Below are 27412 nucleotides of genomic sequence, written 5' to 3'. Positions count from 1 at the left end.
GGCTATGTGGCCGTGTTCTAGTGGCATTTTCTCCTGACATTTCACCTGCATCTTTGGCTGGCATCTTCAGAGGATCTGCGCCCACAGCCAGGCAAGGTCCGCTGTGGGCTCAGATCCTCTGAAGATGCCAGCCACAGATGCAGGCGAAACATCAGGAGAAAATGCTACTAGAACACGGCCATACAGCCCAGAAAGCACATGACACCCTGGTGATTCTGGCCGTGAAAGCCTTCGACAATACAAATTATATATTGCCAGAATTAGCAGAGTACAACCATGTACTTTTTGGGCTGAAAAGGCACCCAGGATCAGTGCCTGTAGAGCAAACATCCCAGGAAAACATTAAGCGAAAAGCAGCAGGCATGGAGAATCCCTGCAGCACCACAAATTGTTGGGCACTAGTGGCAGATGGAACTGACAAGAGGCTTTAATGGTGAGGCAGGAGAAAAAAGCCTCTTTCTCTTCTGATGCCTTTTTTGTCTGTGCTGTCCAAACAAAAAATTAGGAGGTGCCTTTGTTCAAGACATCCACTGGACGTCTTATTTGTGCTGTGCATAATCAGCCATCCTTGAGTCTGGGTGACTGTTGCCTGTAGAACCATCACATTTACTTATTGAAATACTCTGTATCCCAGTTTTGACCCATGCTCGTCCACAAAGTAGCCTATGACAAGTTCAAATCCATCATATTGGAAACATCAGGCAGTCTTTTTTCTTAACAGTCATTAAATAAGCAAAACAAAATCTAAAAAATGACAGCCACTTCAGAAAGAACACCTGCATTCAAAATTCAAAAACAGCAATAATAATGTTGACCACAAAGTTCTTCTTAAGGAGTGTTTTTTTCCTGAAGTCTAAAAACACACAGAAGTAAATATTTCCCCCTTCTCAGAACAGAATTCCATAAACTTCGCCTCCTCTGTGTCCTTTAGCAATGTATCAAACTTCCATTTTGGCAACATACAAAGCAAGGCCTCTGTTAATAATTGGAGCATGCATATGAAAGAAGGCAGGTTTCCATGGGGTGGACTCCCCCCCCCCAACTTATTGGCTCCAAGGAACCTTCCCGATGAATGCACTGGCTCCTTCAAAGGCCCTAGCATCCCTGGCATCTATTCCTTGACCAGAAGGAGTGGAAGGAAGGCTGGGAGGTAGTGATGTGGTGTGGGGGAGACACAGCCTGGCCACTCCTACAGTTGACCACACTTGGCACCCAACCATCCAGCAGGGTAGTGGGACTGTGCTGCTAGCAGCATCCCTAACCATACGTGGCCTGCATCTACCTGGCTAGCAGCATCCCTAATCATATTGGGTCTGTACCTACCTTTTGAGACATTGGGAGAGAGCAGAGCTCAAGGGGAGAAGGCCCACATTAGAAGTCCAATTCTGCCTGTTGCCCATGTTTCATGAATACCTGCTCAATTTCATGGGGCTCTAGGTGAGGCCAGAGCCATCCCACCTCTTGCTGCTCCTTCAAAAGACAGGAGGACAGGCCAGGAGAAATAGTTCATGGCAGAAAAGAGGAAATGTGGTGAAGTTTAACCATCTGCTCTCTACTGACTAAAGTGACTCCAAAGAATCATCGTGAAAAAATGATAAAAGGGTACAGGAGTCCCAGATTCTGACCTGAGCAAGTCAATAGGTTGGGTTACTGAGGAGAAACATGGGGTATAAATAAAGCAAATAAATTATCTCCCTATTTGAATATATGGCTGTAGAGAAAATATGTCATATATGAATATCATGTTTATGACTGGACATTTATCTCTTTGCTATAGATACATGCATTGAGAATGTGATGCCAGGCACAGCTTCTCAGCACATATACAAATGGGAGGCTGAAGAATGATCTTCATATGTGATAATGTACGTAGAAGTATACAACTCTACACATTCATGTCACATATCAAATGGCTCTGAAAATTTATTTTTCAGTGTTCAGAGCACTTCACAATATTACCACATCATCTTTTCAACAGTCTTGTAAACAAGGCCACATTTATATTTATCATCCCATAGTATAGATGAGGGGGAAGGTGATGAGGCTGAGAGAGAGAGAGAAGGGTAGGTGGGTTTAAATCTGTTTTGTGATCATTGATAGTATATATAATGTATATAATGTATGTATGTACAATGCTCCGGGACATTCCTCTGCATTGTTCAAATAAGCAGGGCAGTTGCATCAGAAGACTTAATATGAATTGGCATGGTCTTAACACTTGTGAATTCTAGCATGCCCCATAAATGGTTCACAATCACAACTTATGGCTGCAGTGGAATCAGGAAATTCTTTATGTGCTAAAATCTAAACATCTAAAATTCTTATATAATGAAAAGATATGTTAGGGCTCACATTTTTTTCCTCGATGGATTTTTGCTGAGTCTCGTTTACTGAATATGGAAAATTATTCATATTTCCATAACTGCAGAAGACACCTTTTCTCAGTTGAGTGAACCTGGCTTACAATTTTTAAAACATTTATCTTCACCATTCATTATTTAACCTTTATGCATTATTAATTACTTGTCATTCACTTCAAATTTGTTTATAAATAATGTATAAGTGTGACTGGGCTTTTCTTTCTTTTTTAAAGCAGAATACATCATAGCATCCACCATGGTGGAACATTGGGTCTATCCAGGAACCATTATTTTGGCTTAGCTCATTGAAATTGTTTTCTTTCTTTGGAATTTCTTACGATGCTGAGTTATCTGTTTAACCGGAAAATGTTGCGGTTAGGTTTCCTGGGTTGGCAAAAAAAACCCAAAGAAAGCAATCACACCTGAATTTAGCAGTGAGAGCAAGTGCTTGATAATTAGAAGCATGAAGTCAAAGAGTTTGGTTAGTTAAAATCAAGGTGGGCGCTTCACTCTCATTGTTTCCTGCCCCTCCTTGTCCCTTCTTGGCTGATGGATCACAGCACTGAACTAACAACAGCAAGCTCAAATAGGCTAAATTCCTCACCAGGATACAAACTCACCATAATGCAATACAGTCTAGTGTAGGCCTATCACAAGACCTTGAACAGTGGGTTTAAGTTTAATTTAATTTTTAAGTGCCTCATAAAATGCAGAACATAAAATCAAATCAACACTGGGATACAAATCAAGATGTTCCCACTTCAAATCTTATCTTTGCCAAGAGTAAACCATTCTCTCTCAAGACACAGATACCCCTCTTCCACCTTCTATCTGCCATATTTTTATCCCACCCCTTTTCTCTCCAGAGTTTAGGGCAGTGTATGTGGATTTCTGCTGTATCCTCGTAACTGCCCTGTAGGGTTGGTTAGGCTAAAAGACAGTATCTCATGGTAACCCAATAAGCTCCATGTCTTAGCAAGGATTTGAACCACTATCACTCCAGTCCTACTCCAACATTCTAACAACAACAGCACACCGGTGTCTACTTTATGCAGAAAATAACAGTCCTTCAGTCCTTTAACTGGTAGGATTGTTGTAGCACTTCCATGAAAAAGTTATTTGAACACTGTCAAGTGCTATCTAATACTAAGTAATATTATTAGTATTTAAAATGAAAGCCAACAGTTCTGAAACATCAGGAGTAAATTTCAACCAAAGAGCAACAATACAGCAGCAAAAAACAAACAAACAAAGGCAGCTGAATCAACAACAATAATAATATTACCACTAAAAGACTTGAACAATTAAAATCAGCAGCTCTCATCTGGTATTGGAAATACAAAAGCCATGTTCCAAATGAAATGGATGAAGGAAGGGAGTCCTGTAAGGGACACAGCACAATAGCAGCCATCTGTATCATTTCTAAGGCTAGGACCCACAAAGCAAGGGATCTGAAGGGACCTCAAGTAACACCAGTACCCAATCATTTAAGCCTTTACAGATAAGAACTAGCTCTCTGAATTGTGCCCAGAAATAGATTGGCAGAAGTATTAGTGAGATACATTCTCAGCGGCCTTCACAACACTGTGGCTGTATTCTGAGCAAACTTAATATTCTGAACATTTTTCAAAGACAGCCCAACATTACAAAGGTGGTACAGTAATCTAACCTGGATTGGATCTGAGAAGGGAGTAATTATGGGCAGATCTTTTTCCCCAGGAAGGGAAGCCTGCTGATCCACCAGCCAACATTGTTAAAAGATGATACGGGCCATAGATGACATATTGGATTTTTTCACCCAGTTCTGTCCAATCCCTTACCTGCTACAGCCCCCAGTCACATGGCTTTTGTACATGCCATTCACATGACAGACTTTTTGGATGGCCAAACAGGACCCTTTTTAATCCAACCTGATATCCATACTCAAACAGGCCTAGCTGCAGAACCAAGGTGTGAAGGTATTTCTTTAGGGACAGTGGGTTAAGAATAGCGATTCTTAACCTTTGATCTGCTACTGCCCACCAAGTACAAAATATAATTAACAAACATCCCTCAAACAAGCAACTAAAAATTAAGGCATCATAAACTGCACTCCAGGCAAGATAACATTATTGATAGACTATTTATGATATAGTTATATGATTTACAGACATCAGGTCCACATTCAATGTGACCATCATGTTTGATGGTCAAATATTCAAAAGGTTACATTCAATCCAAATGACTGTATGCCTGGAGACAGTGAGCAGGGAAAGATATGTCAATAGAATAATAAAAAAAGGTGCCAAACCGAGTGGAAGTCTTCTGGACATGCTTGACATTTGATCAATTTGATTTGGTGGGCAAGCTTTTCCATCAGGGCAATATGAACAACTTGTACCAGAGTTGAATGCTGAAGTTACAATTAGAATCCCAGCATCGAACACTGATTAACCTGGCAACTGACATTTTAAAAAGCATCAGCTTTTTAATAGAGTAAGTTATTTTCGGGTTCAGGGAAAATACCTAGGAGGGCTACAGCAAGATCTGGAAAGGAAATTTCACAGTGTTATTTTCATTTTTTTAAATGTCAAATCTTGTGCGGTCCTATCTATAAGTGTATAAAATCACCCTTTTCTTAACAATCATGACAAGAAATGTTTTACATACACACTATAATCCAATGTAAATTCTCAGATCTGATTTCAGAGACTGACCTCACCACTTTGAAAATCACAGGGCCATCCCACCAAATAGTCATTAATGATTCTGAAGTTCTATGACAAACAGTTGATCTGCCCCAAATGAGGTGGTCCTTTGTCTGAAAAGGATTAATTCTGGCAAGGTGGTCCATTGTGGTCCAGGAGTGAAAGGGCTATTCTAATGTAATCCACAGGGGCCCAAGATTCTAGGCACTCTCGGTGGCATTCAAGACACATTAAATTTTAGGGGTTTCCTTCTCACTCTCTGGATGACTATTTTTTTCCTTCATAAACTTTTTCTGTTCTTCAAGGTTAACTCACTATGATGGCTAAATCCTCCCATATGGATCTATGTTACTTCTTTTCTTAAAATTCCTATATATGTAAAATAAGTATCAGTTGTCCCTTTACAGAATATCATCAAGCAAACATTTACATGGTACCTGAAAATATGTAAACTGTGAGTGGTAGAGATCTGGATAAATATGCAGAGTAGTTCCAATAACCAGCAGCAGTTCAAATTTGTGAAGAGATGAACTGATGTATCCCGTAAAGCCCAGACACCAGATCTTTAGGAGAGCTTCCAGATCAAACAAAACCGTAAATGCAACCTGGAGAAAAATAATAACAACAAATCCTAGAATAGATGCTTGTATCCTACAAGAAGTGGCACAAATCACCCCCATTTCTACCAAGAGAAGAGCCCTTCTGTCACAAGAAACAAATTGTAGGATATGAGTTCAGATCACCTCAAACTTATTCACGTAATTGTTTGGCATGGCTGAATCATGGCAATCTTGTTGTCTGAAGGAAAACCCAAACATCCACTGCATAGTTTGTGAAAACCATCTACTTGAAACATAGGCTGTTTCCGCTCAGCCAAGGCAGTGGCTCTCCACCAGCTTAAAGTAAGATGGTGGAGCATCAGGAACTGCTCGCACAGATCCGTACGGGCAGTCCTGAGGTCACTGGTGCCTGCAGGGGTGGCTCCACACAGAGCCACCTCTGCTGTGCAACAGGAACTTACCTTGCCTTCTGTGTGCAGCTCAGGATGGCTGCAAAGACACGCCTACACTGCCCTCTGACCCCGAGAGGTCAGAAGGCAGTGTGGGCGTGTCTTTGCAGCCATCCCGAGCTGCACACAGAAGGCAAGGTAATTTCCTGTTGCACAGCAAAGGGGCCAAAAGCAGTGCCCTCATGCCAGTGCAGTTTGCACCGCGCCGGCAGGAAGGCGCCACTTTTGGAAAACCTCACTCCATGAGCAAGGTTTAAAAGCAGAGCCTTCGCACCAGCTGTGTGAACAGCTCCCCAGGGACAGCGTTTTTGCCATCCCTAGGGCGCTGTATTTCACTCATGCGGAAAGGGCCACACTCCCCCCACAATAAAAAAAAGCAAATAGAATCCCAGTCCAGAGAAAAGTAGGGATTTCTGCCTAACTCAAACAAACAAACAAACAAACAAAAAATGCTCAAGACGTGTAGTGGGCCATAGTGAAAGCATCTTGTAGGATGTAAACACTTTTCACTGTTCCATTATGAGAGTAACAATTACAGTGCTAAGTATATTTTAATTTATTCCAGAATGGTGTGGGTTGGATAATTTGCATTTCAGATGCTTGTCAAAGTGCTCAAAACTAACATTTAAAAAAATGCACTGAACGCCTTGCATAGCATTTGGATACAATTAAAACACCTGACGTTTGCAAAAACAGAAGTAGGAATCTTGCAGCCGTGACAATTAACTCTAAGAAGACTTGTAATTCAACCTGGTGTGAGCTTTTGGATAGCTCTTGTTGGTCATGAAAACCATCATGGCTCAGGTTTTGTGGAATGGGCTTCCTGGAGAAATAAAGGGAGTGGCTCCTTGTAGATCTTCAAGAGGCACTGCGAGACCTGCCTGTTTGCCAGGCCTCTGGAGGGAGTGGCAGACATATTTTTAGGAAGGGAAGGGTCAAGAGAGATGTGGAGGGGGGTTGTTATTTTATTTTTGATTTTAACAGGAAATGTTTTTAATTATTATTGTAAGCTACCCTGAAGCACAAGGAAAGGTGAGGTCTGTATGTTTTAATAAGTACATATAAAATGGGAAAATACATGACCACAGTTCACCAGGTCTCCTCTGCCACCAAACAGTTGTATCTCCAAAGAAGGAACTATGCAAGAGAAGAGAGCAAGTCAGGCAGTGAGTTTGGGATGTCTCCAAGGAGCACATTGTCTACCTAATCTGGAAAAAACTCCAGGAGTATACTGGCCCTTCAAGTCATTCCTGCTTCAATTGGCCTAGTCAGTGCTTAATGTGTCTTTTTTTCTGCTTGAGAATTTGTCACATAAGACTTCGTATAGCAACATATAATGTTTTACGTAAAAGGCAATTTCTTAATATTCTATCACATTACAGCACAGTCAAGAAAAAGAATTGGGCTATGTGTTTAGGAGCATGTTTGATTCTTAATGGCTTGGGTTAGAAGGGAAGGGGCGGGGGGGGGGGCAGTCATTTGCTCCCAAATGCAACATTTTATATTCTCCCAAAGAAAGGCTGCTAAAATTACAGAACACTCTTGGGCAAAAACAGAGCCAACAGTCTGCCCTTGGCAGATACATTCTGCTTCCAATAATGATAGACAGTTCACTAGTTAAGTAAATAAACCCTGAGTTTCAGAAGTGCTGACTCTGTGGACATTGGAATTCCTGCTGAGCAATATTATGATGGATTTCCTTCACTGGGAAAACATACACAGTTATATGGCATTAATTAGACTACAGAATACATGGTGAATAATGCCATCCTAAACAGAGCAATGCTCTCCTAACCTCATTAAAGTCAATGGACTTAAAAGGGTGTAACTCTCCCAAGGATTATATTGCAAACCTTGTAGCTGCAATTTAGCAGTCCTGAAATATTTTTAAAATATTTTTGCAGTGAAGGAGAAGATGGAAAACGAACGCAAGAAGAAAGGAGCAAGGGAGCAAAGGCTAGGTTCCATGTTGTGCTGTGGGGTTATGAGGTGGATCCTGGAATGGAAAAGGTTTAATTATTTCTGGATGTAATTGGAATTGTATTAGACCTGGATTGCAAGCCCGCAAGATGGTTGGGACAGCTTCTATCATGGTTTTCCTTATACTGAGAGCTGTGGAAGTTGCGCAAAAGACAGACCTACATACACTGCTTCTTGTGCACAGGTAGAATGTGCTTGTAGTCCTGAAATATGCTGAGATTACCATATTAATGCCCCCTCCCCTTTACACACCCTCTTGTTTTCTTCTTTGGTGAGGGAAATGTTGTGCCATCCTGCTAGGTATTTGAAATTCTGGATGAGTTTTTTTTTTAGTGATGAACTGTAACAACAAAGACCTTGAGTCTGCACAGAGTGGTAAACAACTACCATTCAACAGGCTGAGACTGTCCTCCCCTGTACTTGAAAGCTGAAAGCTCCCAAAACATGGATTATAAATTGACTTTGATGGTCCTAAGAAAGAACAAATGGGTACTTGTGTATGTCACGACTCAGAGAAAAATTAAGTGCAATTTGCAGTCTATTTCCTGAACTTGGTGAACCTGAATTTTTCTTTTCAATTCTGAAAAAGGGTAGAATTTGTCTACATTTACTACAACTTGTTGAGAAAAACCATAGCTGTGCTCTGCCTCCTTCCTTGTATCATTACCACTGACATTTCGTTAGAAAAAACAGGGGTCCGTTCCACACACTGGTCCATTTCTGAGGATACAAAAAAAGAAAAGGAAAAAAAGAAGGCATCTGGGGAAGGCACTCCACATAGCTTTTTTCCCCAAGATGTCCTTACGACACCTTATTTTTTATAAAAACGTTCCCCCCTAAGCTGCCTGCAAGACGTCTTCTGCCCGGCTGTGTGGAATGCAGAGCTCAGGAGGAGTCTGTTTCCCATCTGTTTTGTTCTCTGGTCAGTTTCACCCTCAGCTTGAGCCCAACATTTTGTAAGCAAATGAAGGGATTCTCCATGCTGCCATTTTCTGAAGGTTGCTCTGGGACGTTTGTTCTGCAGGTTCTGATCCTGGGTGCTTCTTCAGTCCAAAAAGTCCATAGTTGTACTCATCTGATCCTGTTGATTCTGGCAATATATAGTTTTCCTATTTTCTAAAAAAATTTGAGGAGCTATTTTCTTAGCTATGTAGACAGACAAGAGAATCATAGCTGCTCAGAAGGCAGGTCTACCAACCACTGAAAAGCATTGGGTTGACCTGCCCTCCGTGGACCAATAGCTTTTTTTCGTCATAGAAAAATCAGCAGTATCAGCTAAGTACAACTATGTATTTTTTGGGCTGAAAAGGTTTGGAGTTTGCAGAGCAAACATCCTGGGGCTACCTTCAGTAAATGGTGGCAGGGAGAATATCTTCAGCTACATTCAAAATGTCGGGCACAAGCTGAAGGTGAAACTGACCAGACAGCAAAATGGGGAGGGGGTGGGGGGTGGGGGGAAACAGCCTTTTAAAAAACTCTCTGATACCTTTGGCCCCTTCCACACATGCAGGATAATGCACTTTCAATCCATTTTCAATGCACTTTGCAGCTGGATTTTACTGTGCGGAACAGCAAAATCCACTTTCAAACAATTGTGAAAGTGGATTGAAAGTGCATTATTCTGCATGTGTGGAAGGGGCCTTAGTTGCCTGGAAAGCACCCAGAAGCCACCCCTGGGTGTGCAGAGTGAAAAGAAGCAGTTGCCTCTTTTTCAGACGTCCTGCAGACATCTCTTTTTGCACAGTGTGGAATAGACCAGCATCTTTCAGAATGTTGTACACTACACCTGTCAGATGTCAGAAAATTTGAACCAATCAGTCAAGGATTATTACTGTACTTTATAACCATAAAAACTTACATACTTAAAACTGCTTGCTTGGCATTAATTTGGTCCTTTTATTTACTCTTACTGAAAAATGTCTGGCACTCACCTCTGCCAGGTAGAATTCATCGTACTGCCTCTTAAAAGTTTCTCCCTTGTAGTAATTGCTAGCAGCAACAATGACGTCCACAGCCACCATGCTCAGAATAAACATATGAAAAATGGAAGACCTCATCATTCTCTGCAGAAGATAAAAAGCACACACATAGCCAGATACTCCTCTCTGTTGGGAAAATAAAACTTTATAATCAGACATAAGATTAATTATATTCATTTACATGAAACAGAATTGGCAGGTCTAGAAATTCCTATGACTTCTTGATGATGAACACAGAATTCTAACAGCTGTGGAGAAAAATCTCAAAACATATTGACAGTTAAGGACCCTGCTAAAAGACAAAGAAACCAGAACAGACTCAACCAGAGCTTTCCATGCTCAGATGCATGCACATCTTTCCTGACACTATCAGCTGGCCAGTCCAAATCTCTTACAAAGACCATTACTTTACTTAATGGGTTTCTTACATCACGGTCAATACAGGGCACCAATTTAAAAACAGAGATATTCATTTATATAACATACAATCAGTTAGACCTTGAAATAAAATAAAATACCACATATCTTAAAATTCTGTATGGTACAATACAAACAGGATGTAGGGCTGGCCAACCAGTTGCATATGAGATAACTGCAATCTCTATTAAATTCTGATGTTGTGGAGATGCATTTGTTAGTTTTAGTCTAATGCGATAGTGAACACACACTTTTATCTCAATCTAATCAATTGCTTGTTCAGCATCTGTAACCAAACCTGATTAAATAGCAGTGCTTTGACATCAGTTCAGACATTATATGATCCCTAATTGTCTGAGTGGGAGGGAAGGAGGCATAGCATAGCCTGACCTTAACAGATCTCAGAAGCTAAGCAGGGTTGGTACTTGGAACACCAAAGAAGGCAATGGCAAACTACCTCTGCTCTTTACTTGCTTTGAAAACCTCTTGCTGGGGTCAACATGTGTCTTGCGGCACCTTATACACACACAATTGGCTGGGCTCATGAAGTGAGAAGAACACGGCAACTAAAGAAACTGCGAATACTGGAATTTTTTCACAAGAGAGTATTCTGAACTCCCACCTGAATATTTTTTTACTACATCTATAGAAAGCCGGGGAAGTGGGTTATGTGGAGAGAATTCTACTAACTGGACAGAACAAAACTGAAGAGCGTTTTTGGACAATTGCCTGTCCTGTTCCATACCAATTAGACCACAGAGCTTTCCCCAGCTGTGCGGAGCTGATGCAAAAGCTGAAAAAGAGCTATGTGGACAGATGTTATTTTTGTTTAAATCACTATCTTTCCCTGTCCTTTCAAAGTACTTATCTCACAATGTAGGAATGAGATGAAAGAAATACTCAGATGTAGGTGCCAGAAATCTGTATAATAGAAAATCTGTGTACAACATCAAATTGGATCAAAGATGAGCTGCACCAGGGAAATAGCAAGCAAAATGCTTTCCAGCTTTCAAAAACCATCTACAGAAATAATTTTGCCATAATGGACATAATTAGAATTCAATACAACTGGAAAAATCCCAAGTAAAGGTCATTATCGTCGTATGTGTTGCTAGTCCCCTGTTTTCATATTTTCACCCCACCTCAGTCTGAAGGTATGTGTTTAAACAGTGAGCAAGTCCCAGCCCTCATGAGACAAAACCAGAGAATGGGAAATGATCACGTGTTTCATCTCTAGAAGGATGCAACAAATGATGACTTTTGGCAGAAGTAACTAGAAGGATGAGTTGTGCATACTGGACAAGATATGAAAGCAATCAAGCTACACCACAATAGAAAACAAAGACCCCTCTCCCCGCATGTGCCCTGTGACAGCATGGAACCTCCAATTTGAACCCATCCGTTTCCCCCAAATTTCCCAAATCTATGACTAAGCATTATGTCTTCAGTTCTGTAATTCTCATTTATAATTCAGTCAATAATTTGATGTTGCCCTTCCCTGGTAATTCAATAAGTATATTCCCAGTTCTATAGGCTTCTCCCAATAATTCATTCAGTTCCCAAGAAGCAGCAGTGACATAGTGGTTAAGAGCAGGTGTACTCTAATCTGGAGGAACTGGGTTTGATTCCCCGCTCTACCACCTGAGCTGTGGAGGTTTATCTGGGGAATTCAGATTAGCCTGTACACTCCAACACATGCCAGCTGGGTGACCTTGGGTTAGTCATGGTTCTTCTGAACTCTCTCAGCCCCACCTACCTCACAGGGTGTTTGTTATGAGGGAAGGTTAAGGAGTTTGTAAGCTCCTTTGAGTCTCCTATCCAACTACTACTACTACTACTACTACTACTTCTTCTTCTTCTTCTTCTTCTTCTTCTTCTTCTTCTTCTTCTTCTTCTTCTTCATCATCATCATCATCCTTTGTTGCAATCCTTTGTTTTATGAAAGGAAGCCATGTCATCCTATGGGCCCCAAATAGTATAACTTTGGTATGTGGGGACCCACAAACAGCAGTGTTCTCCCCATTCTCAATTCTGCAGGACCTGTAAGACAGAACTGTTCTGCCAGGCTTATATTTGACAGCAGCAATGGGGTTTGATCAAGTTTGTATCAAGTCATCCCCTCCCCTTCTGTTCTTTGGTCTGATTCTGTGGTATGGGGGTTGGGAAGAATATGTTAAGTTTTTTAATTGTTCTACCCTTGGCTGTGGTCTTTGTTGGTGTAAAAATACAAAATAGTTAAGAGTACATAATTGCAAACACTGCTGGTTAGCTTCAATAAACTTTACTAAGAAAATAGAAGGGAAGACATCCCCTCTAATTAAACATCCCCTCTAAGCTGAGGTACATTCTATGTCTACATTTTGAGATGAGATTCCAACTAAGAACAAAGAAAGTTTACAACTTCCTCCCAAAGTGTCTACATGCTCAGAAACCCATCATCTATGGATCATTTCATTAATGCAGATGTCAAGTTACTTGATACCCTACTGGCTATGATATGCTATCTAATGTTTACTAACAAACAGCATCATAAACTCTTTCATGACTGAAGATCTGACACTTGTTATACCAACACCCTTTCTCAAATATGAGCAAGTGAAGTCATGAAGGTTCCGTCTCTTGCTTAAGTTTTCAAACTTTCGTCTGGTCAGTGGCTCGGTGCATATGTCAGCAATCAAGTCTTCCGAAGGACAGTACTTGGTATCAGTGATTCCTTCCTGTTGCATCTTTCTCACAGAATACTTGACAACAATATGGTTGTTTCTTGCTGATATGGTTGTTTCTTGATTATTTTCAACAATATGGTTGTTTCTTGATTATTTTCAGCGATGCCTGACTGATTGTTTTCAAACAATGTTATTGACTTAGGTTCATCTACGCCAAAGTTCATTGGCAGTTGTACAATCCACTTAAGCTCACCACATGAATTTGCAGCGGAGATGTACTCAGCCACAGTTGTTGATAGGGCAACTTGTGATTGTTCTGTACTATCCAGCTGATCAGGCTGCCTCCAAAGAAGAACAGGTACTGCTTGTTGATTTGTAATCAGTTTTGTCTTCACCCCAGTCAGAGTCCATGTATCCAATCAGTTGTGAGTTGCCACAAGATGAGATCTTTAGTTTCAAATCAGCTGTTTGCTTGAGGTATCTAGCCAGCCACTTTTCAGCTTTGCAATCATGGTGACTGGGTGAATCCACTTTTATGCTTAACATTCCAACCGTTACAGAAATGTCAGGTCTTGTCACTCTACTCAGGCTCAAAAGTCTGACAAGTGCCTCTTTGTACTGTTGATTGCTCTCTAGCAATGTTCTGTCCTCTAGTTTTAGGTACACTGGTTCAAGTGGAGTGTTTACACCTTTGGCATTTTTCAGACCCACAAACTCAACACAGTCCATAATCGCACATTTCTGGTTCAAGAGAAAACTTCCATTTTGAGATCTTTCAATTTGTATTCTACAATAATAGTTCTTGCCTCCCACTTGTTTGACTCAAGCCTTGAGCAATTTCTCTTGCACCTTCCTTGCTTGGACAGCAAAACAATAAATCATCCTAAGAAGTTAGTATATAGTGGTCATCTTTCTTTCTCATGAATAGGCAGGGTTCTGCCTTTCCTTGCTGAAACCTTAACGTTGTAGTAGCGTAGTTAACTTTTCACTCCATGTTCTGGCTGCATGTTTAGGCCCAGCGTTCAGGAATTTCTCTTGCCTTGAAAATCCTACAGATCACCATAAGTTGGCTGCAACTTGATGGCAAAAAAAGTATTTGCTTATGATGAGTCTCTCTCCCCTCATTATTGTACCGAGTGGTCCAATAAACTCCACATTCCTTTCAAAACCTTTAAATCAGGTCTCTGCCATCCTACTGCTGATGAAACTTGCTACTTAATCACCTCTTTGAGCTTGGTTTTCTGCTCCCTAAACAAACAGGCAAGTTAATTTCTCATGTAATTCTGAACACATGTGTGTGTGTGTTTGTACGGTTATGTGACATATTATAGGTCAGCAGAGGCGTTCCTCCCATTGGGCAAAGTGGGCAGTTGCCCTGGGCGCAGCCCTGTGGGGGGCGCAGGTTTGTTTGTGGGATTTTTTGTATTTTCAGTGTTTTTTTCCATTTTTGGCCTGCGGAGGGCACAGTTTTTAGGCTAGCAGCACCAAAATTTCAAGGATGTTTTTGGAGACTCTCCTGATGCTATCACCCAGGTTTGGTGAGGTTTGGTCCAGGGGGTCCAAAGTTATGGACTCCCAAAGGGGGTGCCCCATCCCCCATTGTTTCCAATGGGAGCTAATAGGAGATGAGGCTTCACCTTTGATGGTCGATAACTTTGGACCCCCTGAACCAAACTTCACCAAACCTGGAAGGTATCATCAGGAGAATCTTTTACTGATACCACCCAGGTTTTGTGAAGTTTGGTCCAGGGGGTCCAAAGCTATGGACTCCCAAAGGGGGTGCTCCATCATCCATTGTTTCCAATGGGAGCTAACAGAAGATGGGGGCTACACCTTTGAGGGTCCATAACTTTGGACCCCCTGGATCAAACTTCACAAAACCTGGGTGGTATCATTAGGGGAGTCTCCTAAAGATACCCTGAAAGTTTGGTGCTGCTAGCTTAACAATTGCACCCCTGCCAGCAGGCACCCCCCAAATTTCCCCAGATTTTCCTTTTAAATTCCCCCGCCTTTGACATGGATTTAAAGGGAGAATCTGAGGTCCCCGGTTTAAACATTGCAAGTGATGCTGTTTCAGGGTGGGGGAGAATCAACCCCAAAATAGCATCACTTCCAATGTTGTTTAAACTGGGAACCCCAGATTCTCCCTTTAAGGTAAATTTAAACACCATTGAAAATGATTCTGTTTGGGGGTGGATTCCAGCATCACTTGTTTAAACTAGGGAGCCCAGATTCTCCTTTGAAACATTGAAAGTGATGCTGTTTCCCCCAGTTGGGGGTACTGGATACAACACCATAAAATGTTTTCATAGCAGTAATAAAACATTTTGAAAGCATTTTGAAAATGTTTTCAAAACATTATTTCTGCTGTGTGGCATGGCTTATTGCTGTGCTCAGATTTGTGAGTTGGGGCATGTTCTATAATGTGATGGTGACTTTGAAACAACCTGGTGTAAAAAAATCATTGCTTGGTCACAGTGGGGGAGGATGGCTGCCCATTGGGGGTGCCAAACTCCAGCTTGCCTAGATACGCCACTGGGCGTAGCTACAGGGGGGATGCGTGTTGCATTGGGCACGCGCCTGGGGGGCATCAAACTCAGGTTTTGCCCAGGGCTCCAGTTTGCCTAGTTACGCCACTGTAGGTCAGGGGTCTGCAACCTGCGGGTCTCCAGATGTTCATGGACTACAAATCCCATCAGCCCCTGCCAGCATGGATTTGTAGTCCATGAACATCTGGAGAGCCGCAGGTTGCAGACCCAGGTTGTAGGTGTTCTACTAACCCTGTAAGCCATTTATGAATGTGAACAAGGTGACCTTGTTCCCTGTCTAGAGGACACTGGAGAACATAGACTGGACAGATGATTAAATATGCAATATCCCTAAAAGCATACGTCAGTGTGTAATGAACTCCTTTTAATAGCCTGAATGCTGTTGGAAATAAATAAGGGCATAGATAGACAGACATCTATAATAATATCAAACTAGAAATTCATAGAAAGGAGGACAGTCTGCCAAAGGTTCATTTAATCTATGTTGGAACTGCAATTGAAATGATGAATGAATATTTGGGAACCATGACCTCAATTTTAAGCACAGTTAGACTGCAGGAAGACAACTGGATCTCAACTGTGCCCCAAGTGCTCTTTCCTCTCAGGAGCAAATGAGAACAGCCCTGGGGATATTACACTTTAATCAGTTGAAACAATCAGTGAGAGAAAATAGACGCATGGTAGCTCAGCCGCAACAACACTGGGTACAAAAGGTGAGTAGGAAAAATGACACTGCCTGAGTGGGTGGGTTCTCTTCATAAAATGCTCGAGAACAATTGCAAAATGGCCTCAATACTTTCAAACACACTTGAGGATTTAATGGACAGGCCTCAACCTCAAGGAACTGTTAACAGAAGAAAAAAAAATGAAACATCACCTTTAAACATCCATGTTCTTAACTTTACAGAAGTGTGTTTCTGTGGCTATATGATTTCATTGGACACAGTTCTGCATGAAGTTGCTTTATACAAGCTGCACTGAGGACAGATGCCATTCAAGATCAAAATATTGTAAGGTAGTTTTGACGCAATGAGATTTATTTGTTTTAGGTTACTATATTATTTTGCAAAGATAAATCAACAACATTTTAGCAAACATTAGCAAAGGTACTTTTACTATCATGGTTTTAGCAAAACAAACTGAAAACCTACCATATTTACTGATATATTTATTTAAAACAAATCCAGATATTGGTCAGTCTCTTCACACTATTTGAAAATGCAACCATTTTTAGGATCTATGGAATGCATGATCTTCTGCTGTCCTAATCACCAAAGATCTAAAGTTTTCTCATTGGAATCCACTCAATAGAAGTTCCCACAACCTCTTGCCTTGTTCACAAGTCACAGTGAACACATGTATAAGCCACAGGCAACACACTCTTGACTGGTCTTTATACATACTTGAATAATTCTCACATTATAGTCAAAGTATGTCTAGCGGGACATGTAATTGAAGACCCACATTTTTCCAAAGTACTGGTTGTCAGTTTCATTTGTAAAATGAACTCTTGTTGGCTTTCTTACAAACAGTTGAACATGTAAGTTGCATGTGCATTTGCTGTAACATGTGAACAGGGCTTCTGTGACCAAGCTGGGCACACTGTTTGTGTTAGGCTTGGGCTCTGAAAAATTGACCAGAATGTTGGAATGGGAAGGGACAAAGATTAAGCTTCCCTCACCTGAAAACTATGGCCCTTTCCGCACGGGCCAAAAACAGCACCCTAGGGACGGCAAAAAACCCGAGCAAGGTTTTCCGGAAACAGTGGCTTCCAACCGCTGCCTTTTGCATGGCAGCGGCTGGAAGGCGCCATGTCCCCCGCACCATCCCTGCAAGCTTACCTCATCTCCTGGCTTCTGGCTCGTCGCAAAGGCCAGGGGACACGGCCCCCTGGCCTGCGACTCCAGAGCCGTCGCTCTAGCCTGTGGGGGCGTGTTCCCTGGCCTCTGAGATGAGCCGGAGGCCAGGGGATGAGGTAAGCTTGCAAGGATGGCGCAGCCAGTGCGAAGGCTGCACCGCCGCCTGCCGCCCTCCTGGGATCATCCATGCGAACGGTCCTGGGGGGGTGCGTCGGCGTCATTTACGCCGACGCACCCCCGCACCGTTGCGGTGCAGAAAGGGCCTATATTTGTAAAAATAAAAAAAGACTTTCCCACACTTTAGAAAAAGAGGATACATACACTTCATTCACACACCATTTCTTGCTTTCTTATGCCTACTCTGCATATGACAGTTACAATTTAAAGGTTGATACAAGAGTTTCTCCTATCTGCCTGATATTTGGCAGGGAGGATTCCAAGCCCATCCTTGTTGAGAAATTACACTGGAAAGCATTTATCACTTTATATTTTGCACCTATGGAAACAGCTACTTCACCAATTTTAATGCCAATAATAATAATAATAATAATAATAATAATAATAATAATAATAATAATAATAATAATAATAATACTTCACCAATTTCATAATCTGACTAGCTTTAATTCTAACTCTAAAGAACCTTACTCAAGTTTTCACTATAACAAAAGACCCACATCCAAAACCGACATTTTGTTTAACCCAAGAAAACATGTTTTTGCTTTGTGAAGTCTGTGCCAAAAAAGTATTCTCTGCACAGCATTCACAACTATAGATGCTTCATCTGGTTCTTTGTTGTTAGTCAATCCTCATTTTTTAAAAGGAAAAAAAAGATGGAGAACATATGTAAAACGACTATGCCTGTTTTGGAAAACTGATGGAATTTTTCTGCTGTGCTTGGTGATTCAGTAAACTCAAATCAAAGAAAATCATATTGGCTTTTTCTTTTTCTTAAAAAAGGTATATTTGAAAAGCTGAATACACTGGGAGCCGAAAACGCCAAATAACATTCAGCTTTTTTGGCTTTTTAAATCTCCTTCTCCTCTGCCATTTCCCAAGCCCACATGGACTTGGGAGCCAGTGGGGCTGGGGAAGGAGAGAGAACTCAGCGCAACATGGAGAATCTGTCTCCCACTAATACTTCGAAGCCCACCTGGAATGGGAAAGCCAAATCAGTGCCTCATGGAAGATCTGTCCCCTGCCGGTGCTTCCCTAGGGCTTGGGAAATATGTGTGTGTGTGTGAGAGGGTTTTTTAACCCGGATTTAGGGGTGTTTTTGTTTTAGGTTTTTTAACCCGAATATTTTCTGTAAAAGTCAAATAAAGCAGATGGATATTTGGTTTAACTAAAAATTTCCAGGTTAAAAAAATCTGAATCTGAAATTTACCAATAATTGTTTTGGTGTTCAAGCTTACTTTCTGCTCAGTAAAGATGAAGATAAATCCAATAACAGCAACTTTTCCCTGACAAGTATATATAAGAACACATTCAAAACTGCCTCAAAAGCCATAAAATGTTGCATTTCCAACCTGATGTCCCTCTCCTCAGCAGTTTATAAATCAGCAAGAAGAGACAGAATTCATGTTATTGTCTCTACCACAAAGAAACTTTCAACCACTGTACTCTGTTTCTGGGAAATTTGGGGGAGTGACAGGTGTATGATAAAAGAAACCTAAAAATACTGCAGAATGTTCACAACAACAGCACAATCAAATGATTATCTTCCATTCAGGTCTGAAGATTGCTGGCATGACATCACTTTCAGAGCAATTTTCTTTAAAAGGTCCTGTATTTTGCCTAAATTGCAAAGTAGAAAATGGTGTGTGTGAAACTATGATTAATTGTTTTCTTCTTTTATTTAGGAATGCTATTTGATACTCCAGAATGAAACTACGGGTCAAACAGTATGGGACAGGGAAGTTTTGTGATTAGAACAGGGATCTGCAACCTGCGGCTCTCCAGAACTTTCCTTGGTGGTCTCCCTTTCAAGTGCCAATGCTTCTTAGCTTCCATGATCTGATAAGAATAGGCTATATCATACTGCCTTCCCTCCTGCAGCCAGCATGCTATAGGTAAAATTTGTCTCCTATGCAGGCACCCAAGTCATTACGTACCCATCACATCATGATGTTTACTAAACAGACTATGGCCCCTTCTGCATGGGCCAATAAACATGGGTGTAGCACACTAGAAATCTTTTTTTGGGGGGGGGGGGAGGAACTTCATACAGATCCCACCCCCCAAACAAGTCTGCCCCATGTTATTTCCCCTCAACTGTTTTTTAAAATCGCTAAACTAGCTAGTATTTTTTAAAATCCACTCATGAGAGAACAGCTGGGCAAGATACTCTTTTATTTGCCTCCCTTTTCCTATTTTTTTAAATTTTGTGGCTTACATCTGTATAGCTGCACAGGTGCAGATGGTCATATCATGAGACATTGGCACAGCTGCAGGGATTCATTTGTGTATGGCTGTAGCACCATTTTACCAAAGAATGAACAAATGTGAGCTTCTTCAGTTCTTATTAATCAGGGGTCCCCAAACTACGGCCCGGGGGCCAAATCAGGCCCCCGGAAGACATTTATCCGGCCCGCTGGGCAGAAGCGGATCTCCCCCTTCTCTATCTCCTTTTCCCCAGGTTTACAAACAGCATTAAGCGCGGGCGACTTGCTGCTCATTCCAAGCGGCCGGAGGGGACCGTACCAATGCAGCAAGGGGGGGGAGAGAAAGGTGGCGGAGCTTCAGGGCTGGATTGGAAGGGGACAACGGGGGTGGGGGGCTCGGCCAGGGGCGGGTCGAGGGCGGATGGATGGCGCCCCCACGCGGGCGGCACTTGGTCCGGCCCCTGGCTGGGCTCTGGCCATGCGTGAACTGGCCCTCTGTTTAAAAAGTTTGGGGACCCCTGTTATTAATGGATTGAAACTCAACGGTTACTTTTGAAGTGACAAATGTTATATTAACCGTTTCTGATCAATGGTTATCTAGTTTTGCTAATAGTTTTGCTAATAGTTTTGCTAATAGTGCAAAGTAAAGACTATGATTAATGTCTAACAGAGACTTCAATGGCTAAGCATTATATCTAATGTAATAATTTTAACTATGCCATTAAAGGTTGTCTTGTCTTGTCTTGTCTGTCTGAGATAGAAAGAAGCACAATGTGAGGGTGCTAGGATTCAGGGTGATGAAAAGTGAAGTCAAGCCAAGTGGACTTGTGGTGACCCCACAGGGTTTCCAAGGCAAGATACATTTAATGGTGGCTTGACATTGCCTGCTTCCAATTATTAACCCTGGACTTCTTTGGTGGTCTCCCATCCAAGCACTAACCAGGGCTGACCTGCATAGCTTCTAATATCTGACAAGACCAGGCTAGCCTGGACCATCTAGATCACAGCATGCTAGAATTACTATACTGGTGTCACTCAGTGCTGCCTCACCACAATATTTCATCTAGAAAATGCATTAAAAGACTACATAGATATATTATTCTACTGTTCTTTATCTTGGATTTCATATATGACTATGTGGCAAAAGATAATCAATCTGTATTAACTGATCCTGCACTGTGTTCTGAAATGAACTCATGTGTATCATTAGCCTGCTACTAATGGGAGGGCAGCCCTCAACTCTTTTTGAGAGTTTATACCATAATTAATTTCTGCAGACATATAAACTTAATTCACTTACGCATTGTTAGTTTCAAGTACGGATAAACTTAATAATAAAATTGCCATCTACATTAAGTGGCTTCATAACGCCTGAAAGACAGCTAAATGCCTCCATCTATTTTCCAACCATTTAATATAGTTTCCCCTTTCAGTGAAACTGAATTAAGATTCAACATGAGACTCCCCCCATTCATCAAGTGCAGAAGGAATGAGAAGCAAAAGCTGATGTTTTAAAGAGATAACAGTTCAGGGTAACAAAAGAGTGAATAATATAGCTGGAAATATTTGGGACTTCAGTGGTTCTTGGGAACACACCCCACCATCGCTCTCTCAATAAAATTAAAGAAGGGAGAAAAAGCAGGAAAGGCTACCAAGAACAGCTGCAGAAGAGCATGGATTCTCTAATCCCTGATACACAGCAATACTGTCATCCCTGTGTACCAGGATGTATGCTCTTAAACTGTTTGAAATACTCTGAGGGTTATCTTTCAAAAATCCAATGGATGTCTAACAAAATCATCTGTTTCCATCAAATTATTTCCAGAGCAGTGTTATCTATGAATGCCAAACTGGTTTCCAGTTCCAGTTATCGCAGCATGTTAATTTTGATGGTAAATTACAGATATTTATTTATTCCAACAAACAAACAGCAGCAACAGCAGCAGCAGCAACAAACGACTTTGGAAAACCACCAGTTATAAAAAGTGCTCTGTGCTCTGTGAAGACGATAAACTTTGTGTTTATACAAACAAAGCAGGCTTCTCTGTACAACACATGGTTTCCTCAGTATACAGCTTTTTATTTTATATATGTATTAGTTTAGGGAATAAAACTCTTACTGTATTTGCAAAGCATTTGTTGAAGTGTGACATGGGGGTGGGGAGGAAAAACCACAACTGCATCTGCAAACCAAATGTTTGGGCCAGAGTCAGCCTCCCTGGCCTAACCACCACATGTTCAAATGTATTTCAAAGCAATCAATGGATCTCCTCATAACCAGCTTCAATAGTCTTCTTGCCGAGCTCAAGGTTCTGATTGATTTTAAAACCTAGTAATTTGTAGTGTCAAAACTGAAAAGCTGAATAAGACAGGTTACTTTAAAGTTCAACCGAATTCACCTATTTTTAATGACCACCTTCCTTAAATAACTAACATTGTCCTCTTGTGACTCCTTTAAACCCCATGCAGTTCTCATAGTTTTAATATTCAAAAGGTCAAGTTATTCCAGAAAAGACTGAAATCGTAAAGATTTTTGAAATGTTTACAGCAAGGCAGAGGACAAGGTTGGGTAGACGGAGCTGAGCAGACAAGATAGGTGGAGTGTGGGGCCCTGCCAAGGATTATTGCAAGTTTTGAAATCATGGTTTATGTTAATCGTGGCTAACAGTTTTTCTGCATGCATCACACAATGTGTAAAGCAGCTCCCTGGCTCTCCAGCATCTCTGCCGGACAAGCTGTTCTCATTGATGTCTCCATACCAATGCAGGGCTTAACTTACCATTGACAGAACCCTCAAAGGCTATGCAGGAAAACCCCATGCTCCCCATCCATTTACTTGGAACCAATACCAGCAGAGAGCCCTTTCCCTCTCCAGCTTTCCCTCTCCAACTGCCCACCCAAAAAGAAAGAGCAGGAAGCAGCCACAAATCCTTCCACTCACCCTGGACTCATCTCAGAAGAGAATCCCCTCCTCGGGAAACACTTTGTACAAGGGGAGAGCACAATCTTTTTTATTCGGTACATTTCAGGTTTGGGTTTTAAAAGCCAGGGAATTTTGGGTAAAGCTTTATTTGGCTTTTTACCAAAAAAATTCAGGTTCCTGGAATTCAAACCTGAATACTAACAAATAAAAAACAGTGTGCTCTGCCCACACCATTTCTGAAGTCCACGTGGACCTGGGAAACAGTAACAGGGGAAGGAAGAGCTTCAACTCAGTGATGGACTTCAGTCCAGCATTTAGTTGAAGCTCTGTGCTCCCTGCCGCAATTACCCAAGTCCACTCCGGTTTAGTTGAAGTTCTCCCCTCCCCTCCACTGCTATACCTTCCCAAGTCTATGTGGATCCGGGAAATGGCAGTGGGGAGAGCTTCGATTGAATGCTGGACTCTTGCCTGCTCCCAGCTGAAAAAGCTGAACTGTGGTTTTTTAGCACTAAGGCTCTGCCGAATAGTGGTAGGTTTTTTATCGGTAAATTAAAAATCCGAAAAAGCCAATATAGCTTTTTTCAGGTTTTTAAGGTGAATCACTGACTTTGTACTGAATTTGAATTGTTACTTGTATTGTGTGTTACTTGATGCCATATCATTTCCAACTTATGGTAACCTTATGAATTAATCATGTCCAAAACATCTTATCATTACTAGCTTTGCTCTTGCAAACTGAAGGCTGTGGCTTCCTTTATTGGAGTTTGGGTGTTCCTCTTTTCCTATTCCCTTCAACTTGTCCCAGCATAATTGTCTTTGCCACTTACACTAGTTTTTTCTAAACCCATGAATGGTTTTGGGAACCAACTGTGGCTGAAAAACCAGAGTACAGCCTATATAAATAAACCCATGTATGCATGGGTAAAACCCAAACAGTCCATCTTGAACAATCCCTCTTTAAGGTCCTTCCCTTCAAGCATATCAGAGAAACCACTGATATTTCTTAATTCAAAATTCTTCTTAAAACTTGCACCGGCTTCCATGTGAGCAAGTCAAATAATTAATTAATTCTGTGCCTTATTTGTATGTTATTGCTGTAGTTGGCAACAGTACAAGTGAAAAAAAATCAAAATGCCAGCCTTTACCCTCCACAGTTCCTTATCTCTGGACAAGTCCTCGTTTTCAAATGACATGCAGAGGCCTAGTTCTCACTGGAGCAGAAAACCTGTGATTAAGTGGTACCACTTCAGACTGTAGGCTGGGTATCACTCCTTCACACAGAACATTCTCTCCATATAAAAACCTAGATTTCAAGAATTTATACTGCTCTTCTCCCAGGCAGATCAGAATTATGCATGTGGTTCTCCTTTCCTTATTACATTCTGACCTAATAAGAGACTCGCCCAAAGTCACCCAGCCATCTTGGCCAGTGGGGATTTGAACCCAGACCTCCCAAATTCCAGTCTGACATTACAACCAGAAAGTTGCAATCTAATGTTCTCCTTGACATCCCAGTTTTCTAAGTGGAGGGAATACAGTCCCATTTTAGATCTTTATTTTTTTTAAAAAAAATTAACATGGGGGCCTAATCCTGGTAAGAATTGTGAAAGAGTGTGTGAAGGGCTCCTATCCTCCCTCCCCACACTAACTTCACGAAAGAAAACAGCATATATTTTGTTTATTTAAAAGTCATGTATGATTGTAGAATGGGAAGAATATAAGATGGTTACCAACATTTGTTACTGGATTCTCCGTTTTATCAATGACAAATGAATTAAAACAGAAAATCCTCACTTTTTTTTTGCTTTGCTTAATTGCTATAGACTTTTGCAAAACTCAGGACAAAATCTGCATATAAAAGTGGAAAGTGCTTTGAGATAATCAAATGCTCCAGTAGGAAGAAAATGATCTGATGATTAATTTGAATTAATGAAGATTCTCTGGGGTTAGATTCACAGTCTAATCTCTAACAGAACAGCTGCTGTGCAAATAAATAGACTGAAGATGACAAATGCACCGATCTGTCTTCATACAATTGCTAGAATTTGAGAGGAACAGCAAGAGGGTATGTATTCTTCCAGAAGCAAAAGTGGATTCTGCTGAAAAATTCAAGACCAACTATCATATTTATGACACTATGTTGGGACGCTAAATAAACCAGAGCAGGGAAAGGGTGATTCTCACACTAGACTGAGCCAACACTAAGCAACAACATTTATTAAAGATGAACTGAAACAGATCCCCAAATTTCACAGCTTTGCATGCAAGTGACAAAAAGAGCCCATTGTTTTAAGTGATGGGGTGGCAGTGGTACTTGTGAACAAGCCTGTGATATTTTACTATCATCCCTAGAAGCACGAGTCATAACAGTATGCCAACCCCTTTCCACCCAGACCACACAAGTTTCTTTCCCCAGCCCATCCTTGGTAAGGCCCTTGAAATATTGAAATGGTTTACAGTTACAGTGAGATTTGGTTAGTTGGTGATGTGTGATGTTATGTCCACAGTGTGATTCTTGATCACAATGTGAGCAAGAAGAAACCCAAATGGAAGACACAGAACATAAATGAAGCAGCAGTGCTTCAATGCCAAGAGCTGATACAAACAACTGGGCAGTTTAATAATGAACTCAATTATATAAATCCCAAGTAACTGAACTCATCCTGACCTGGATAGTCCCAGACTAGCCTGATCTCATCAGATCTCCGAAGTTGAGAAGGGTTGACCTGGCAGGTATTTGGTTGGGCAACCTCCAAGGAATACCAGAGTCATCACGAGGAAGCAGGCAATGGCAAAATGCCTCTGGATGTCTCTTGCCTTGAAAACCCCACGGCGTCACCATAAGTGAGCCATGACTTGAAGGCAAACCACCTCCCCCAGCCCCTCAGTTTTATACAGTTGTGGTTTGCTACTTTATATTAGTATGGGGTGAAGTGCCTATTCCTTCAAATGGCAAGAAGTTCAAAGACAAGAAATATATATCTTTAAGATAAGCTATGGCATCAGAGAATTTTAAGTATTTATGTGAACAATGTGTTTTTATACTCACTCTCTAGATTTGATCCTTCTATATTCACAATTGGCAACAGAGGCCTGGTATTGTCAGGGGGATGCTATCTAGGTGATTGAGATACGTTCCCGGAATTGTGCAAATGCTTAAAATAACAAATTGCGACTGCTAGGAAGATATATGTAACCAGCCTGCTGCCACCTGCCCATTCTTTCCTTGATCTTTACTTTATCTACTTCACACGTTTGTAGACAGCGAGCCTTCCCCTGGTACTCCTGTCCCATGGAAACTGTATTACATCCGTTACCTTGTAGGGCAGGAAGCCAGGTAGCTTTCTCTTGCTATCTGCTGCCAACCATGGGGTGCCTTAGCTCCAAATACTGTGTTTCACAAACTCTTGGGAAAACGGGAGGAGGGGTTCTCTACTGGGGATAAAGGGGACTGTGAATGCCACCTTCATCAGAACTGGCTTTGCAAATGTGGTGCTTCGATGCCTATTCAATAAACGCTACTGATCAATACTTCAGTCTGTTTATTGGCTTAAGGTTTCCTTGACCTAACAGGTATAACAGAAACAATTGAAAACCCTAAAAAGGCAACAGAGTCCTGAGGTTTTAAAAAAAGATTCTGCTCCATGTGTAGACCAGGCTCAAAAGTACAAATGCTCCATTGAAAAATGTTGTGTTTGTGCTATGGAAGTTCACAATGGCATTTTAAAATAAAATAAATTTATCTGTGGTAATTTCAACCCAAATCTCCATACATGTAGAAAACAAACACAAAGGGGACAAAGTTTAGGTTGCCCTCTTCTTGAATACTTGATGACTACATACAAGGAATTTATTTATTTCAGTTACATCAGACCTTCCCTCTATTACACAATTTAGTGCATCTTAATTGGGTTCCCAGGAAATCGACCATCCAAGCCCAGACAAAAAACATACTTGCTTTGATTACTGAAGCTGTCTCATGTGCCTTTCCCAACCATACCTATGGGGAAGAATTCAGAAACATTGCCTCACTTGATTTGCTATGTCTTTTTCAGTCATGGGCATTTAAGGTATCCACCTGCACATACTGGGAATGGATTCTACCTGCAATCTTTTCAATATGCATGGTTGCTATTTGGTCTGAAAAGACACAACATGTACTCTTCTGCTTCAATGCATATCATGCTGAACCCTGAAAGCATGCACTGAAGCAGAAAATTTGCATAGCACCCATTTCAGACAACAGGGTAACAACAAGTATCAGAGGGATTATGGGGAGAACGCACTCCTAGTATGCATGGTTGGATACTCCAAATGTAATGCATGATGGAGTCTTGTGATCAAACAATGAGCGTGCATGCGTGAACCCGCCTTTAATATTGAAAAAATATTTCAAGTGATTTTATCTTTTGGTTCATAAGAGGTATTAATTAAACTCATGTCATCATTTCTATAAAGTTTTTATATTTGATTATAACGCATGACAATTTGTATCACTCTGAGCTTTTAAAAAAAAACACGTGCCACTTGATAGTATACCAATGCTTCCAGTGGAATTCTTCATTTAGTGCAAGAATATCCAACAGGAGGCCTCTAAGT

General features: G+C 41.2%; 1 protein-coding gene across 2 annotated transcripts in view; it reads right to left on the bottom strand.

Annotated features, from left to right (window-relative positions):
- Positions 1-27412, bottom strand: part of NALCN (sodium leak channel, non-selective) — a 286369-nt gene that overhangs the window by 132165 nt on the left and 126792 nt on the right. For both annotated transcript variants that reach the window (XM_048493957.1, XM_048493958.1), the window contains 2 exons: positions 9968-10099; positions 5485-5652 (listed from right to left, as the gene is read on the bottom strand). In XM_048493957.1, the coding sequence (XP_048349914.1) occupies positions 5485-5652; positions 9968-10099 (300 nt within the window). The remainder of the gene's footprint in view (positions 1-5484; positions 5653-9967; positions 10100-27412) is intronic.

The sequence above is a fragment of the Sphaerodactylus townsendi genome, linkage group LG04, assembly GCF_021028975.2.
Source record: "Sphaerodactylus townsendi isolate TG3544 linkage group LG04, MPM_Stown_v2.3, whole genome shotgun sequence".
In the NCBI taxonomy this organism is placed as follows: domain Eukaryota; kingdom Metazoa; phylum Chordata; class Lepidosauria; order Squamata; family Sphaerodactylidae; genus Sphaerodactylus; species Sphaerodactylus townsendi.
Note: the sequence above shows the minus strand (reverse complement) of the source record. Positions and strands in the feature narration are given on the sequence as shown.